Source organism: Colletotrichum paranaense, assembly GCF_030867605.1.
Source record: "Colletotrichum paranaense strain IMI 384185 chromosome Unknown Scaffold_3.1, whole genome shotgun sequence".
Taxonomy (NCBI): Eukaryota; Fungi; Ascomycota; class Sordariomycetes; order Glomerellales; family Glomerellaceae; genus Colletotrichum; species Colletotrichum paranaense.
The window spans coordinates 2,416,995-2,432,857 of NW_026848961.1; the positions used below are offsets into that span (position 1 = coordinate 2,416,995).

The following is a 15,863-nucleotide window of genomic DNA, read 5'->3' on the forward strand; positions in this document are numbered from 1 at the left end:
ATGAGATTATTCGCGCCGTATTCCCGCGACGCCATGCGCCGGGCTGCGAGATCCTTTCATCACAGCGTGACTGTCGGCCGCATTAGAACTCACGGCCTCCTTGTTCACAGGAGGCCTACGCTGTCCCGCCAGTCGCGGCACGGCTTCTTTACGGCGAGGGAGAAGGTCCCGCCCAAGAAGACGTCGATCCCGGTCGCCATCTTTGCCGTCGGCCTGGTGGTTTGGGCGCTCTACCCGTCTGATGAGTTTGAGCGGTTATCCCTGGCTGAGAATGAGAGGAGGAAGGGAGTCCGCAGCAATGCGGCAAGCACAAAGTCTGATCAGGCGGCGTGGTACAACTTTGCCCTCAAGTTTCAGACCTTGTCCGACTCTGCCGACGTCGAATGGACTGCAGACAAGATTGTTGGGTTCATCCTACCGGAATGGTCCAGGTTGGTCCCCGGATACATCCGGAAGCTCCAGAGAGAGGTGGGTTTTGCTGAATATATTGAACAATTACTATCGACTAACACCATTAGCTATCCATGGCACCTGGATCTCTGGCAGATGAGATTTGGCGAGAAGCCCATGACCCCTTTATTAACCCCGAAGTGCAATATTCCGCCAAGGTCAGGGTCTCCAATGATCTATGTGATGAGGAAAAAGAGTTCCTGGCAAGGCGGAAGCGAGTCACTACCATGGCGTTAGCCAAGTACCTCGACATCGACGAGAGGAATGTTCATCCGGACGATGTCCCTACCATTGCCATGTGCGGCTCCGGAGGTGGTCTGAGGGCCCTTGTTGCCGGCACCGGTTCCATGCTCGCCGCAGATGAAGATGGGCTGTTCGACTGTGTCACGTACACTTCTGGTGTAAGCGGTTCATGTTGGCTACAGGCCCTCTACCACTCTTCCATCTCAGAGGGCAGTCTTCCCAAGGTTCTGCAGCACCTCAAGGCCCGCGCTGGCATCCACATCGCCTATCCACCCGTGGCATTCCAGACTCTTCTTTCAGCACCGACGAGCAAGTATCTCCTTAGTGGTCTTGTCGAGAAGCTCAAGGGTGACCCGCGCGCGGACTTTGGGCTGGTTGACGTCTACGGCCTTCTGTTGGCGACGAGATTCTTGGTTCCCAAAGGCGAGCTGGAAGTGAGCGATCGGGATTTCAAGCTGTCCAACCAACGAGAGTACATCAAATATGGCCAGAATCCGCTACCCATTTACACGGCCGTCCGACACGAGATCCCCGATGTCGACATTGACGGAAGCGGGACAGTGCCGTCCACCTCGGACGCGGCGAAAGAAGTCGCCAAGAAGGAAGCCTGGTTCCAGTGGTTCGAAATCACGCCATACGAGTTCTTTTGTGAGGAGTTCTCCGCCGGCATCCCGACTTGGGCCATGGGCCGACGCTTCAAGAACGGCGTCGACGTGCCTCCCGAGGAAGGCTTCCATCTCCCAGAGACCCGCATGCCATTCCTACTCGGCGTCTTTGGGAGCGCTTTCTGCGCGACCCTGAGCCACTATTACAATGAGATCAAACCCCTCGTGCAGAGCCTCGCTGGGTTCGGCGCCCTGGACGGCATGATCTCGGGCTACAACGAGGACCTCAGCAAGGTCCATCCAATCGATCCCGGCACCGTCGCAAACTTTGCCTACGGTATGGAAGACAAGCTGCCCAAGACAGCCCCGAAAAGCACCTACAACACCGAATACATCCAGCTCATGGACGCCGGCATGTCCAACAACCTCCCCATCTACCCGCTCCTCCGCCCCGGCCGCGACGTCGATGTCGTCGTCGCCTTTGACGCGTCCGCAGACATCAAGACGGACAACTGGCTCGCCGTCGCCGACGGCTACGCCCGCCAGCGCGGCATCAAAGGCTGGCCCGTCGGCGTTGGTTGGCCCAAGGCAAGCGAGTCCCCGAAAGAGGTTCGCGATGAGCTCTCGGAAGCCCAGGCCGCGTCCGCGCACGAGGCGAACCAGAAGCTCCGCGAGGCCAAGGCGCACCAGTGCGAGCACCAGGACAAAGAGGGCCACCGCAAGCCGGACGAGGACACGAAGAGCGGGCAGGCGGCCAAGTTCACGCCCGGCGACGAGGAGTCGGGCGAGCTGGGGTACTGCACCGTCTGGGTCGGAACAACGCAGGAGCGGTCGTCGTCTGAGACGCCGCCGCCGTCCAAGGCGATTACCGATTCCAACTCGTGGCAGCTCATGGAGCCCGACGCGGGCATCGCCATCATCTACCTGCCGTACCTCGCCAACCCCAAGGCGCCCGGCATCAACCCCGGCACGACGGATTATCTGAGCACGTGGAACTTTGTCTACACCCCTGATCAGATTGAAAAGGTGGCTGCGTTGGCGAGGGCTAATTACGCCGAGGGACGGGAGCAGATTCGCGGGACGGTAAGGGCCGTCTACGAGCGCAAGAAGAAGCTTAGACTGGAGAGGGAGGCGGGGATCAAGAAGGATCGGTACCGGAGCTTGGTGAGGCGAGGAATGGCGCACAAGCTGGGCGAGGGCGACCAGTTTAGTTGAATAGGCGGATTATAGAGTTGCTGGAATGAAGATACCCGAGAAGGTGGAGGACTCCTGATTGAAGGATGGCGTAGGTTAATCATTGGAATTAGATCCATTGTAATGAAAAGTGTGTTTGTTACTTTGAAGTGTTTTGCAACCGATTGAAAGTGTCAAATAGGGGTTGATGAAGAGACGGTGAAGTTCAGTAAATGGCCCCGTTTCGAGGAGTGTGTCATTGTTTTTACAAATCTATTCATCTTACAGAGACATGCTTGACCTTATACATGTCCTTGCTTCAAAATGTACACTGCCCAACAAAAAGGCATCTTGATAAAGTTCGGGATCACCTGTTTCCCGACCCTTTGACAACGTTCTCCGTCACTTCTCCTCTCTTGCCGCCCTTCTCTTCTCTCCCTCTCCGATGGATGAATTACAGTCGATGCATTTTGCTTTTCGTTTTTCTTCTTTTTGCTTCTTCCCCATTTTGTCCCCAACATATCTTCTTTAGATGATCTCTCCCATGTCAATGTGCGCAGGCTGCCACGGCTTCGCGCCCTCGACTAGCATATCACTCGGCACCCGCACCTTGGCGCCGGGGCTGTAAAGGTACCACGCCTTGAGAACATTCATCGACGCCTGCAGACGCGCGAAATCCAAGCTGGCGCCCGTGCCCTCGCCGAGCTTGTCGCGCCCGCTGTAGATGCCGACGACGTAGACGGGCGTCCTGCTCAGACGACCCGTCTCGCTCTCGAGTCGCGCGACGGGGGCCTCGAACCCTTCGCGGGCGCAGAGCATCGCCAGCTCGCGCGTGGGCAGCCTGAAGCTGAAGAGCTTCTCGAGCTCGACGCGGCGGCTGAGGATGTGGGCGTCGATGAAGGCGCGCACGGCGTCGCGGCCGGCGTGGGCGTACACGGCGCCCGTGACGGCGCGGACGTGAGCGGCGTAGGCGTCGTTGCGGAGCTTCTCGCGCTGCTCCTTCAGGAGTGTGGGATCATTGGGGTCGGGGTTGGGCTCGAGCGGGTTCCGTCTGGGCTTGTGCAGGACGTCGCCGAACTCGTCGTCGAGGATGACCCGGGACGAGACGGAGCGGCGCCACTTGAACTTGTCGAGCTCGAGGTGCTCCTTGCGGACGTAGCCCCAGCGGCCGTGAACGACGCCGTGGGCCGCGGGGTCCTGGGAGAACTGCAGCAGGCCCGGGTCGACTTCGCCTCCGGGGGCGGCGGCGCTCTCGACACCCCACTGGCTGGCTACGCGGTAGAGCGAGTCGGGGCCGCCGTAGGCGCGCATGGCTTCGTAGAGGATGGCCATGGGGAGGCGCGGGTAGTGGGTGATGAGCCACTCGGAGACGTGGTAGCTGATGAGGGAGCCGCCGACGACAGCGAGGTTGGCATTGTTGAAGTTGGGGTTTGAGTCGGCGGAGGGGTCGACGAGGGTGCGCGCGAGGGACTGGAGGGGCAGCTTCTCGGGGAGGGAGAGGCGGGCGTGGAGGGCGGCGAGCTTGGCCGACTGGAGGGCCTTTTCGGGGGCGGGTGACGGGAGGTTTCTCGACTTCGACTTGACGGGTTGGGCGGTGGTGGTGATGTTGTTGGCTGAGGCGTCGGATGATGCTTCTTCTGCTACTGCTGCCAAGGACGGGGAGGAGGTCGATAGTGTCCGCGCCGGGTTGCTGTTGTGAAGCTGTGTTCTAAAGGGGATGGGCGTCAGACACGGCGAGGCGTGTGTCCTGGCCTGGGCGTTGAGCAGTTGCCCGGTGCATCTTGATATCCTTAACCTCTTCATCTGGGACGCCATTCGGTGGTCGAGTTTGGGTTGTTGCTGAGCTGTTCGAAAGCCCAGTAACAACGTAACGAATAGAAAAAGGCAACGAAAGAAAAGGTGTTGTACAATGCGGTCGAGAGCAATTGGGTGGATGCGGTATTCGCTGGGGGTTGAATCGCAAAGGGGGCAAGGGAAAAATGTTCCACGTCCCGAATTCTCTCGAACAGCGCCGGTCTCCCGTCACGAAAAAGTTTCTGGAGCCGACCGATTGGAAGTCGTGTGAGCTCCAGCATGCTAGGGGGTGCCGTGCACGAGCCATGCGAGAAAGTCAGTAGAAGCAGGCGCGGAATATCCGCTCCTCCGCAGCTCCGGGATGGCTCTGGTCCCACTTTTCGGGAGGAATGGATGGCAGCACTTCACTATTCGCGACGTCCAAGGGCAAAAGCTCCAATATCGAGTCGAGGCGGGAAAGCGATTGCCATCACCACACTATCCAACCCCTCATATTGAAAATACAGTCAAAATGGTACGTCAATTATCAACCTGTATTTCATGGCCAATTGCTAACTCAGGAACAGGGAGGCGGTCCTAAGGTTCCGTAAGTTCTGAACCAGCGCATATCCCCATCGAATGCGAACCACCCCGAACCTTTGAAAGCAGCTCCTCTAATACCCACGATAGCTACCCCAAGCACGTCTGGTCGCCGGCCGGTGGTTGGTACGCTCAGCCCGCGAACTGGAAGCGTAACACCGCCGTCATCGGTGCCGTCATGGCCGGTGTCGTTGCCGTTATCTGGAAGATCAGCGCCGAGAAGGAGGTGCGCTACGTGATGCCTCAGGAGGGCCGGTTCTTCCCCAGCAGATAGTACGTTTCCATCTCCCTCTGCGATTCGAGGTCATTACGCAAGAAGAAGAGAGAGAGTATCGGACTGACACTACAAAACACAGCTGGTCGAAGCAATTGATCGAGTACGACAGAGAACAGGCCGCGAGGAAGGCTAAGGATACGACGCAGGCGGAGGCGATTCAGAACTCATAAACAACGACTCGGACGGTCGGAAAACTTTTGTACAATGTAAATACGGTACCCCAGGAATTGAGCGCCGCGCGGTAGCGGCAGTTGCGAACATTGGATGACCCTGCGATATTTTGCTCCGCCCTCAGTGATACATGGATTATGTTTTCCAGTAAATTATTGAAAGACCGATTGATACGGCGGCGTCCGAATTCTTGGGATACAACAAGCTCAATTTCTATGAGCCTGCGGCCTTGACCAGAGCCATTGGTTTCGCCCAGCAGGAGAACGACGGATCCCTCCATTGAATAGTTGAAAAGCAGATTTCGAGAATGCGGAATCGCCTATGCTCACCTCGACATTCCCGGTCATCAACTATGAGATACTCATATAGAAACCCGAGCATGCCTCAAAGCGCCGAGCCGTGAGCAGTGACAGCATAACTGAGCCTTCGGCCAATCACGATGGTCGTAAAGGTAATTCAAGAGTGGGTCTCAACTCTAGATCACGACCATCCCTGGGTATCAGCCCGAGGAGGACCACTCTAGACCACGAGGCAAGCGTATCCGAGACTATGAAAGCACTTGTATTAGCGTCTGTATTTCACACACTTCATCAAAGTCGCTTTTACCAATGCTCCCAACGATGCTGATGATCTCTGTGTCGGGAGAGCCCACCCCGGATTGCCCCTAGATCAAGTATGTCTTGTCCAGAAAACAGACAGGAAGTTAGAGGAAGAACATCGTAACATTCGTCGGATGCCATGGTATATCTACCGAAACAATCATAGGCCACCGAGGACCAATGCTGAATACCAGCCTTATCGGACATACTGGCGTTGAAAGATGACAGCCACTTGTTCGAAAAGGAGATTCTGGACATGCATAACGCAGTACTGAGGGCTCGATCCGAAAAACGAACGATGGGCCGCTCCTATACTATGTTGAGGTGGTTATTCATCTTGCAATCCCTTGCATGGGTCATTCGGGCATATGCAAGCGCGGGAGCAGGATAACTCCAGAACATCACAGAAAGACGCGGAGTAAAGCCATGTCAAAGGATCGTCTCATTCATCATTTAATCATTCAGGGGAGATCAGCGGTCTCAGGAACAGCTCTGCCCCTCCTCCAAGAAGCAGCAACATAAAGAAAGGCATCGGTCCTCCTGACTCTTTCCCCCTTCACCCCAGTGCGTTTGGTCGGCCGAGCTTAAACTTCCACAGAAGAACTCCATACAACGACCACTCCTGGGCCCCTTAGAGCTCCCATTGATTTTGGCCTGCGGGTTTTCGTTGTTCAGCAGCAAAGCTGATGCGTCGGATGAATATGTCAGTAGATTGGACTTTCTCAACTCCAGCTAAGCCAGAGTACACGAAGTGCGTGGAGATGGAATCGTAAGAACAAGAAACAAAAAAGGCAACTTACGCGGAATACTCCCTCCACTGGGCACCCGATGAAGCAGGGCGTCTCGTTGCAGCAGTTGCCCTCTGACGAGTCTTTGAGGAACGCTTGCACCAGCTTGTCGGGCACGTAGAGAGCGGTGATGCCTGATGCCAGGACGGGGAGAATCAAGACTGAAAACTTCATGTTGTTTTGGGTTGTTTGAAAAAGAGTTCAATGCCGGGTGAGGCTAATGGAAGGGATATCTTGATGAGATTTGCTGCTGGATGATGATCTGAGATAATCCGTCGAGGTCAAACACCCAGGAGGTTCAACCCTTTTATATTTTCTCATTTATTGTGTATCTTTCTCCCACCTTGCAAATCGTCCTAATTTTCCCCGCTCAGAAAAGATCTCTCCAGACAATGAGATGGTAACATCCTCGGACGGAAGCATTCAACCCCCTCCACGTACGACCTGCTGTGTCGACGATCCACGGAAGTCAACAAGACATGAGTGGTCTCCGTTTGTTTACAACCAAAGAGCCGCGGCTGGGTTCCCGCTGGTGCTACTCTGGTACATCTATAGATAATAAGTCGGTGTCGAGACTCTTGAATTATTGTTCGGATAGGACGGTCTTTAGCGGCGTCTGCATTGCAACATCCACAGCACCGGCGACATATTTGAAACGAGGCGGGTGAACCCCGCTCTATCAAGATGTACGTTGCCGTGAACCTACGTTGCCGTGAACCTACGCTGTCGTGAATCTACAGCCCTCGTAACGGCGTTACTGATACGCTCCATACTATTTCCAAGTAAAAGAGCATCAAAATGTAACCGATTGACCCAGTCCATTTCGCTCTATTGGTTTGGCAGGTTTTATGAGCAAGTATTCAGGCTCGCTGCAGCAACTTGGCCATCTACAACAGCCTGTTGCACGACTTTAGGCCCCGTGGCTACGAGGACCGCCCGCGCAAATCAAAGGCTACTGGTCTGCCGCGGCAAGTATGACAACATCATTGCGAAGAATGGCAACATCTCTCGCCATACCTTTGAGGGATCCCCAGAGCGTATCGCTATGTAATCGATGTACGTTGCGCTTCCCAAGGTTACCTACACAGATGAATCTCTACCTAGCTTACACATGAACAACTTGTAGTTAGCTCTCAATCTACAATCCCCATGACGAAAGGTCGTGAACTGCTTATCATCCTTCACCCATCTGTTTCCTTCCCACGGTTGTCGATAAAGCAAAAAAAAAAAAAAAAAAAAAAAAAAAAAAAAAGACACGGTAATATGGCGAGCGAGTAGCTTTACGCATTTTTATCTGGCCACATACCATAGCTGCTGCTTTCACCTCTTCGTTCGGTATTCGTGATTGAACATCTACAAAAACACCACTTGGTTTTATCTCCCCTAGTGCCAACTTCTGTCTAAGTAGCAAGACGACTCCTCCGGCATCGGCCTGCAGAAAGCCGTGTAGATCAGAGTATCATTGAAACCTGATAGATTGCGACTGGCACATCGACCCTGGATTCGTGGGACGACTCTTGGATGGGCGCTCGATACAGAGCAACATGACTGGATGTAATCCCATCCTTCTATGATGCTGTTAGTAACGCCTCTCCATGAGGTACTTCAGAGCTCGGATACCATAGGGAAGCCAGATTTTAAGGAATTAGCAGGCTCATCAATTTCAGAAACATGAGTTCAATACAATGAGGAACATAGTTTTCAGGTATGGGCATCTTATTGTCTACCTAGTTTGCTCGACACAAAGAAGCAGCTCTAGCGTCCCATCCCTTTCAGGAGGACCTAGATTCTCTCTCGATCTGTCTCAATCACTGCGAAATCTCCATCTCTCCATCCACCATGTTGTTCCCAATCATGCCACTTCAAGGCATCTCCAAAAGAACCAACGAAATCAGCACTCGCGTCTCATCCTGCCAAAATAGGTCGCTCGGCATATTTGCTAAACGACCAAACACAGCCACCAGAGCTGCAAGAAGAAACGAGATGTGTCAAAGAAACGACAAACAACAAGAGTGAGCAATATACATTAAGCACTAGGCGTATCCCTGCCCCCATCTTCCATGGCCGCCGCTGCAGTCGCGTGGCACAAGATGGGGCCAAGGTAGGTGAATCGAAATCGCGAAACAGTGGGTGTTCAGGCGAGTGTGAAGAAGCGTGAAAAGAAAAGAAGATTGCAAGCCACGACTGAAACCAGGCTGCAAAAAGGGTGTATCAAAAGCGGGTGTCATGAATGAGTGACTTGAAAGGTATAAACGCGTCGTCGGGGTTCGTTTCGCCCCTTGATCGGATTCATCGTCAGAGTCCAGTAGAAGAGGAAATCTCCCCCAAGTTCTTTTTGTAGTAGTTCGCAGAAACGCCGTGCCCGTGCTGTCCAGAATGCATAGTAGACCCTAGTCTATCGCCAAACGAAGATGAATCCCCAGTCTTTGTGCCAAAAGACGTTATATACGCAGGGAGTCAGTGTATATGAACGCTGCTTTGGTTGTCATTTACACAGCCTGTCCGGGGACGGGCTTGCGACCGACAGGTCCCATCGGTGGGCCTGGGCGGCCCTGGACTGGGGGTCCGTTCATCGGTCCATTCATGGGGCCGTTCATGGGACCGTTGGGGGGACCATTAGGGTTCATTCGGCTGGGCTGAGGAATTCTGGTAGGTCCCGGGGGGCTTGGCTTGCGACCTCCCATTCCGTTGGGGCTTTGCGGTCGCTGTCCCGGAGGACCCTGGTAGCGAGGACCGGGGGATTGAGGTCGGCCTCCGGGGCCCATAGGTCCATTGCCGGCGGGGGACTGAGGTCGGCCACCACCGTTCATGGGACGAACTGCGGGCGACTCGGGGCGGGGGTACGGCGGACCGCCCTGAGGGTTCATGGGGCGCTGGCCAGGAGAGAAGTTCGGACCGGGACCGCGGGGAGCACCAGGGCCCATGTGAGGACCACGAGGAGGTCCTTGATTAGGTCCCTGGGCTTGAGGAGGTCTAGGCTTAACCGGGCGAGTGGAGAGGCAGGTGCGCGGTACAACACCCTGCTGGGATCTATCCAAGCGAATGCAGAGCGCCTAGGGCAAAGTCAGCTTACAAACTCATCATTATGGACATTAAAACTTACCCAGCCATCATCGTACTCATGGAGGAGGCGCACAAGCTGGCCAGCTCTCAGCTCCATCTCATCCTCAAGAGTGGGCTTGAAGTCAAGCTGCACACGGTGAACAGTGGTGTTGGCGGGACCTCCAGCGGCAGCAATGGCAGCAGAGCCAGTGGATCCGTTAGATTGGTGACCAGGGCCGGCAGAGTCGGCGCTGAACGTGGTTCCAGAGGGAGAAGCAGGGATGGTAGACAAGGGTGCAGGAGGCGCGGGCAGAGTCAGGTCCAGTGCCTTGGGACCGTCCTTGCGGGTCGACGCCTTGCGAGCCAAACCCCCAGCGGCGACAGCTCCAGCACCAACTGCCGCAGCACCTGCAGCACCTGCAGCAACAGACGCACCGTTGGGGGCGGCGTTGGCGGGGATATCACTCACGGCAGTGCCCGGAGCAGGCTCGCCGACGTTGGGAAGAGGCTTCTCGTTGAGGCTTGTGGAGCTGACGGACTCCTCGGCGATGGGACCGTTGATTCTCTCGGCTTGAGCACCAAAGGGGTTCGCGGGGTTCGAGCTCTGGTTCGTTGCGGGTCTGTCCCAGGCGCCTTGGCCAGGGTTGCGAAGACCCAAAGCAGCGGCAGCGGGTGCCAGGTTGGCGTTCATGTTGACGGCAGGTCCTCCGGCAGGTCCTCTGCTGGCGCGCTTGTCGAGGTTCAAGTTGGGCAAGAACTGGGTAACGGGGCGCAGGCTGATACGAGGAGCGCGGGGGTTCTGGCTACCAGCGGCAGCGGCGGCGGCTCCAAATCCATGCGTCTTCTCATCCTCGTCGGCCAGACGCTGCTGCTCCATCTGCTTCTTGCGACGGTTGAAGAGGAAGAAGACGAGCAAAAACACGACGAGAACACCGGCCAAAACACCAATAGCAATGCCAGCCTTCGCGGCTCCGCTGGTCTCGTTGCTGGTCGACTTGTCCGTGGTTGACGTTGCGCTAGGGGAAGCGCTGGAGATGATGCTAGCATTGTCTGCAGTGGCGGCAGTCTTGGTGGTCTTTGCGAACGTGGGCGCGTCTGTGGCAATAGCGAGCGTGGTCTGGATGCTCTCGGTCAAGGGATCCTCGATGACGGTGGGCAGCGACGAGGTAGACGCAGCATCGATGGTGGTGGATGAGCTGTCGGCAGTCTTAACGATGGGGGCGCCGGCCCTGGCAATGGTGGTTTCGGTGGAGTCAACTGTGGTAGATTTCGACCTCGTTGGGAGGGGTGATTGAGCGACAATCAGCTTGGTTGAGGTGGTGCTCGTGGGGGCGGCGACGGCATCATCACCAGTGACGGTCTGGTAGATGGTCTTGATAACGGTCGAGCGGCCTTTCTTCGTATTAGCGCGCCGTGTGGTCGTGACATCATCATCATCGTCGTCCTGTCTGATTTTGAGATTACCTCCATTGCTTGTCGTGGCCTCGTCATTGGAGGCAAAGGGATTCAGATCCTTGAATTTGTCGCCAACATTGCTCCAGAAATCGGGGTTGCGAGGCGCGATATGCCTACGGGCGTGGAGGTGGTGATGGTGAGGCATTGCGGCAGTTACGGGCGTGGGTTAATGGAAATGAGTCAAATCCGACTAGTCCAGCCAGAAGTCGTCGGGATGGTTGAAGATAAGATGAGGCGTGTGAGGCGCGTAATGAATGATTCGTATCGTGAGTTTCGTGGGTCGAGGCGGGGTATCTGGAAAATGGAGGGAGGATATCTGGCGTGCACGGGAGAGGCTGGTGATGGGAATGCTCAAGGGATCCGGCTCCAGAAGGGAAAAGGTTGTGATGTTCGTGAGGCGATCGTCGAAAGAATGAACCAGCAAGTAGCGAATAGGTCCAAGTTCGACCAGGGAGTCGCGGTGGTCGAGGACTATTGAATTGAGAGAAAGACTGGCTGTCTTGGTGTTGTGGGTTGAAAGTCGAGTGTTGTTGCGCGTACGTATGCGTGCAATTGAACGAATGTGAAGTGGCTCTAGGCCCGGTGGAAGGAGAGTAAAGTGAGAAGGTGGGTGAGGTGAGGTCGTTGTTTTTTGCGAGATCTCACTACCAGCTCACAGTCATTGGACAGTCACAAACCGTCTTAGTAAATTGTCATGAAGACGACTGGGGGGACGTCGATGATGTTTTGTTTGTGTGGGAAGAAAGAACGGATGAATCTGCACACCGTGACTCTTGGGAAGCTGCGAAAGAGCGGACGACGATGAAGTCTCTCTGTCTGTCTCTGAAGGTGAGAGAGTGCAGCGACGGCAGGAAGCAGTCAGGCTCAGCGAGTGAGATGCAGTTCGGACGGAAGGGGGGGGATGGGATGGGATAGGATGGGAAGAAGAGGGCACACACAAAAGTGGGAAGGGACAGTGAGAAGAAGAGAACCGGGGACATTGAGGTTGCACGCACTTCGCAGACTGCCAGTTCAGGATCCTGGGCGAATGGGAAGTTGGGAAAGAGGCCCCAAGCAACGTTGGACGGATGACAAGGGTCGGACGACTGGGGTATGGATGGGAAGCAGATCCCTGCCGCGACAGGTACCCTCAGTCTTTTTGCTCTCACTTTCGCTCTCACTCTCACCCTCCATCTTGGCTTTCAGGATCACTTGCTGTACGTAGTAAAAGTATGAACGAACACGGGTACGGACGGGTACAGGTACCAAGACAGCAGGCAGGAACTGATGGGGGAGCGACTGCACGAGGACCGTGAGATATCAAGATGAAAAGGGAATGGCGCGTGGACAAGGCGGCCGTGCTATACGGTCAAAGTCAGGGCTTGCAGTCTTTGCCGCGTTAGTGCCGTCCGGGGATATCACAGCCTGCGGTCTATGTACATACTTCGTAAGGGTACCTAACTTCTCCTGCGTACTATGTAAAGTGCTGTAGTTGGCTGATGTCTCTTGGGTAACGGTGGGTGATGGCTCGGATCACATTTTGGACAAATGGAAGTTGGACGGATTGGGATAAACGCGCACAAAGAATGCAACCGCGGCTCCAACGGTCATTCGACAATGCATCTGATCCACGCCCACACCACCGAGTCAGCGTTTCACCATCCGCCCTGTCTCTGGCCTCTCCCTGCGCTTGGGATGAACTTCAGCAGAGGTGCACACAATCAGGGAGGAAACAAACACTTTTGAATAGTTACACATCTGTCTTCCTGTCCTACGTAGGTACGTAGTAGACGTGCCAGGCATCACCCACTGTCATTCACTCTCGACCACAGGGTGGTAATTGACTGCCATATATCAGCGACTCCCCCTTCAATCTTGATACGAACACAGTCAATGGAAGGCAACAAATCCCGCACCCATCCCATCCCATCGGTTTCCGACGTAGGTACCGACCTCAATCCCTCGGTCGCATTTTGCGGCTTGCCCATCCACACCGGCGCCCATCTTCATCAGCGCACATGCACGGGCCGCGCTAAGGCAGGGGCCTCCCAACGCCCATCCTGCCGTGCCTGTCAGGTACCGACTCCGCCTGATTGGCTCTCTTGCACCTGTATCCACTCGTATCCACCACACACCCACAGAATAAACGAAATTGTTTGCTCGGGGTTCCTGAGCCGTTCGTCCAATCAAACCCTGCCAGGTGGGACGGGAAAAGAAGGCGTTTGTCCGGCCCGAGCTTCAACCACCAGTGAGCCATCACAAGCAGCCCCCAAACTCCAACATCCCCATCGTCATCGCCAACAGGGGACCAACACATTCAATCCATACGGAGTACGGAGTACCAATCACACAAACACCAGACTGGCACACATACACACCACTACTATTGCTGTGATACGCGCCGTCTCCTGCGTTTCGTCGCCCGACGTTGTTCCCATACAGCCTGGTCCCTTTTCTTTCCCGCCCAAACAGCATCCTATCCCGTTGCCTTCGAGAAGCACGGCAAGAATGCCATGTTCATGCGAGCCACACACAAAGGCAGCTTATTGCCACAAGGGGATTTAGCAAGAATGCACCGAAATAGCATTCTTCTAAAGCTCGAAAACAGCAGATACCGCAGATAGCCTCGGTGCCTCACAAACGAAAAGACTGGCTAGAGTCTGGCGTGTGTCATGGCAAAGCTGGCCTGCCCATCCTCATCTCACCATTCGGCCCGGAACCTCGCAAGGGTTGATATAGGCACCGCTGACCTGCTTACACTTACAGTAGAATGCCACGGCCATTACCGTAATTATCACCAAACCACTGCCTCTCTTAAAGACCCCTAAAGAAGCAATCTTGTCTTTGAAAGAATGACACGACATGCTCTGTGCTTCTCCCTCGCGAGTCGCAAGGGCCTTTCAGCTTTCTCTGTCACCCAACTACCCTTTCTTGATCTTCTTAAGCTACAGAAAGCAGTCAGTGCTCAGCATCCGCCCATCTGCCTCGAATACGAGACTTGTCAGGCCACGTTACCACGAGGGCCTTTCAGTTGTCCTGCCTGCCAGACAGAAGTCGGTGTGTTTGAGTCCAACAAGCGGTCGAGACTCCAAGAACCGAGAATTGCACACCGTTCGATCTCGTTGCTTTTTCGGTTGCGTTTAGACTTCCCGCAGTGCGCCGGAAGAAAATTCAAACAAGATCTCCTGCGTGGTCTCAGGGAAACAAGCAAAGACAATACACAACAAATCCTAACCTAGAGGCTAATTTTAAGACATGCATCGAACGGCGCCGTCAAGCCACCAAAAAGCCTAAAGCCACAAGACCGCTCTTACTTGGGCCCTCGAGGCTTCGATCAACACACCCGTGACACCGAGATTGGAGAGACCTTTTGAAACAAGCCGGTTCGTCCGCTCGTGCCATTAGGTTTGGTTCGCCTATTTCGTACCCGTCGCGCAGTGAGCACTCGCCATTACTGTCAAGTCTCAACTTTTGGTTCCCTCCCCCATGATCTGCCCGCCTCCACAGCATGCCACTGCCAAGCGCCTTTCGGTACCTGGCTACCTGGCAGATGCTGGCATTTTTTCTCGCATTGTGGCCAGTCTCTCCACACTGGAGATGACCTCCGCCCACCAGCCTTATTCATCGACATCCATGACATCCATGCGAGAACACGCGGAAACATGATGGCTAATCAGCGGGCAATCTAACGAAAAGACCCGGATGTGACTGTACGGAGTACTGGGGTCAATTACCGCAGCGTGTAGGCGTTCGCAGGCATCCAACACGCCGACAACATCAACATTGCGAATGGAGTCGTCTCCGTCAGAACGAAGTTGGGGGCAGGAAACCGCGCAATCCTCATTCCCGGGTATAAGGAGCGTTGCATCCATGACATTGACTCGCTATGCAGGCTGCAGCACATCAAACCGTCCATGCCTTACACAAAGAGCAGAGCCAGCACTTCAGACAACGTATTATGCAGACACAACGAGAAAACCTGGCTTCGACGTCGTAGATCGGCACAGCGTCATTTTACTACCTTTGTGTGGCATGCTCCCGCAATCAGCCGGATAGCCCGAGAAGTAGGTTATGGAATGTTTCAATTGATCCTAGCCACACCTGCCGTCTTCCTTGTCTTGATCTGAGGGAGATCTCCTGCTGCGCATCCGGCTATTTGGACGCGGGAGAAGACAGACGGAGACATGACCGCGGCGGCGATCCGTACACCAGCCTTATGCAGCTCCGCGACAAACCTGTCTCATCTCGATTGTCTACGTCCCCTACAACAGATCAGTGTAGCGTCGGGCATCGTTGACATTCGAAGGCCATTCATCAATGGCTGAATTGCTGCATTTGATCATCATAGCGACCAAGCCTAGAACAAAATAGATGCCACCCGTTCATTTCGGAATTTTCAGGCGGACGCTTCGGAGACAGCCTCTTCCGTCAGTCAGAGCGCAACACACACAGTCTAATGTCGAAATAAAAACCTATTTTTTCACTTTTATCTATCCGTACCTCCTCTTCGCGTATAGTCGCGTCGCAAGTTCCCGCAGTTCTAATCATTACAATGCGATACAAATAGCCATCACTGGTCGCTCTCCTTTCTGGCTTCGCTCTTGTAGGTTGCGGTTGGGCCTTACCTTGGCTGGTAGCCTCCCGGTACAGTGTGCCAAACGTGACAGCTAGAGCAAGCCATCCGATCGAAGCCTTTGCACGTCCCTTG

General features: G+C 54.8%; 6 protein-coding genes across 6 annotated transcripts; 3 read left to right on the forward strand and 3 right to left on the reverse strand.

Annotated features, from left to right (window-relative positions):
* Positions 1 to 2,513, forward strand: CPAR01_04380 (cytosolic phospholipase A2 zeta; the record flags this gene model as incomplete). The annotated part of the gene is made up of 2 exons (XM_060488661.1): positions 1 to 468; positions 519 to 2,513. 2 exons carry the CDS (start codon positions 1 to 3, stop codon positions 2,511 to 2,513), a joined length of 2,463 nt encoding a protein of 820 aa, XP_060352867.1.
* Positions 2,514 to 2,999: 486 nt separating this feature from the next.
* CPAR01_04381 (54S ribosomal protein L3) lies at positions 3,000 to 4,286 on the reverse strand (the record flags this gene model as incomplete). The annotated part of the gene is made up of 1 exon (XM_060488662.1): positions 3,000 to 4,286. One exon carries the CDS (start codon positions 4,284 to 4,286, stop codon positions 3,000 to 3,002), a length of 1,287 nt encoding a protein of 428 aa, XP_060352868.1.
* Positions 4,287 to 4,626: 340 nt separating this feature from the next.
* CPAR01_04382 (uncharacterized protein) lies at positions 4,627 to 5,291 on the forward strand (the record flags this gene model as incomplete). Its single annotated transcript, XM_060488663.1, has 4 exons — positions 4,627 to 4,779; positions 4,832 to 4,851; positions 4,935 to 5,117; positions 5,201 to 5,291. The coding sequence occupies 4 exons, from the start codon at positions 4,627 to 4,629 to the stop codon at positions 5,289 to 5,291; spliced, it is 447 nt and encodes a 148-aa protein (XP_060352869.1).
* A 1,231-nt stretch (positions 5,292 to 6,522) lies between these two features.
* CPAR01_04383 (uncharacterized protein) lies at positions 6,523 to 6,853 on the reverse strand (the record flags this gene model as incomplete). The annotated part of the gene is made up of 2 exons (XM_060488664.1): positions 6,523 to 6,623; positions 6,676 to 6,853. 2 exons carry the CDS (start codon positions 6,851 to 6,853, stop codon positions 6,523 to 6,525), a joined length of 279 nt encoding a protein of 92 aa, XP_060352870.1.
* Positions 6,854 to 9,168: 2,315 nt separating this feature from the next.
* Positions 9,169 to 11,321, reverse strand: CPAR01_04384 (variant SH3 domain-containing protein; the record flags this gene model as incomplete). Its single annotated transcript, XM_060488665.1, has 2 exons — positions 9,169 to 9,732; positions 9,783 to 11,321. The coding sequence occupies 2 exons, from the start codon at positions 11,319 to 11,321 to the stop codon at positions 9,169 to 9,171; spliced, it is 2,103 nt and encodes a 700-aa protein (XP_060352871.1).
* A 3,858-nt stretch (positions 11,322 to 15,179) lies between these two features.
* On the forward strand, positions 15,180 to 15,452 carry CPAR01_04385 (uncharacterized protein; the record flags this gene model as incomplete). Its single annotated transcript, XM_060488666.1, has 1 exon — positions 15,180 to 15,452. A coding segment is annotated over one exon (273 nt), but the record flags the coding sequence as incomplete, so codon positions are not given.
* Positions 15,453 to 15,863: the final 411 nt, after the last annotated feature.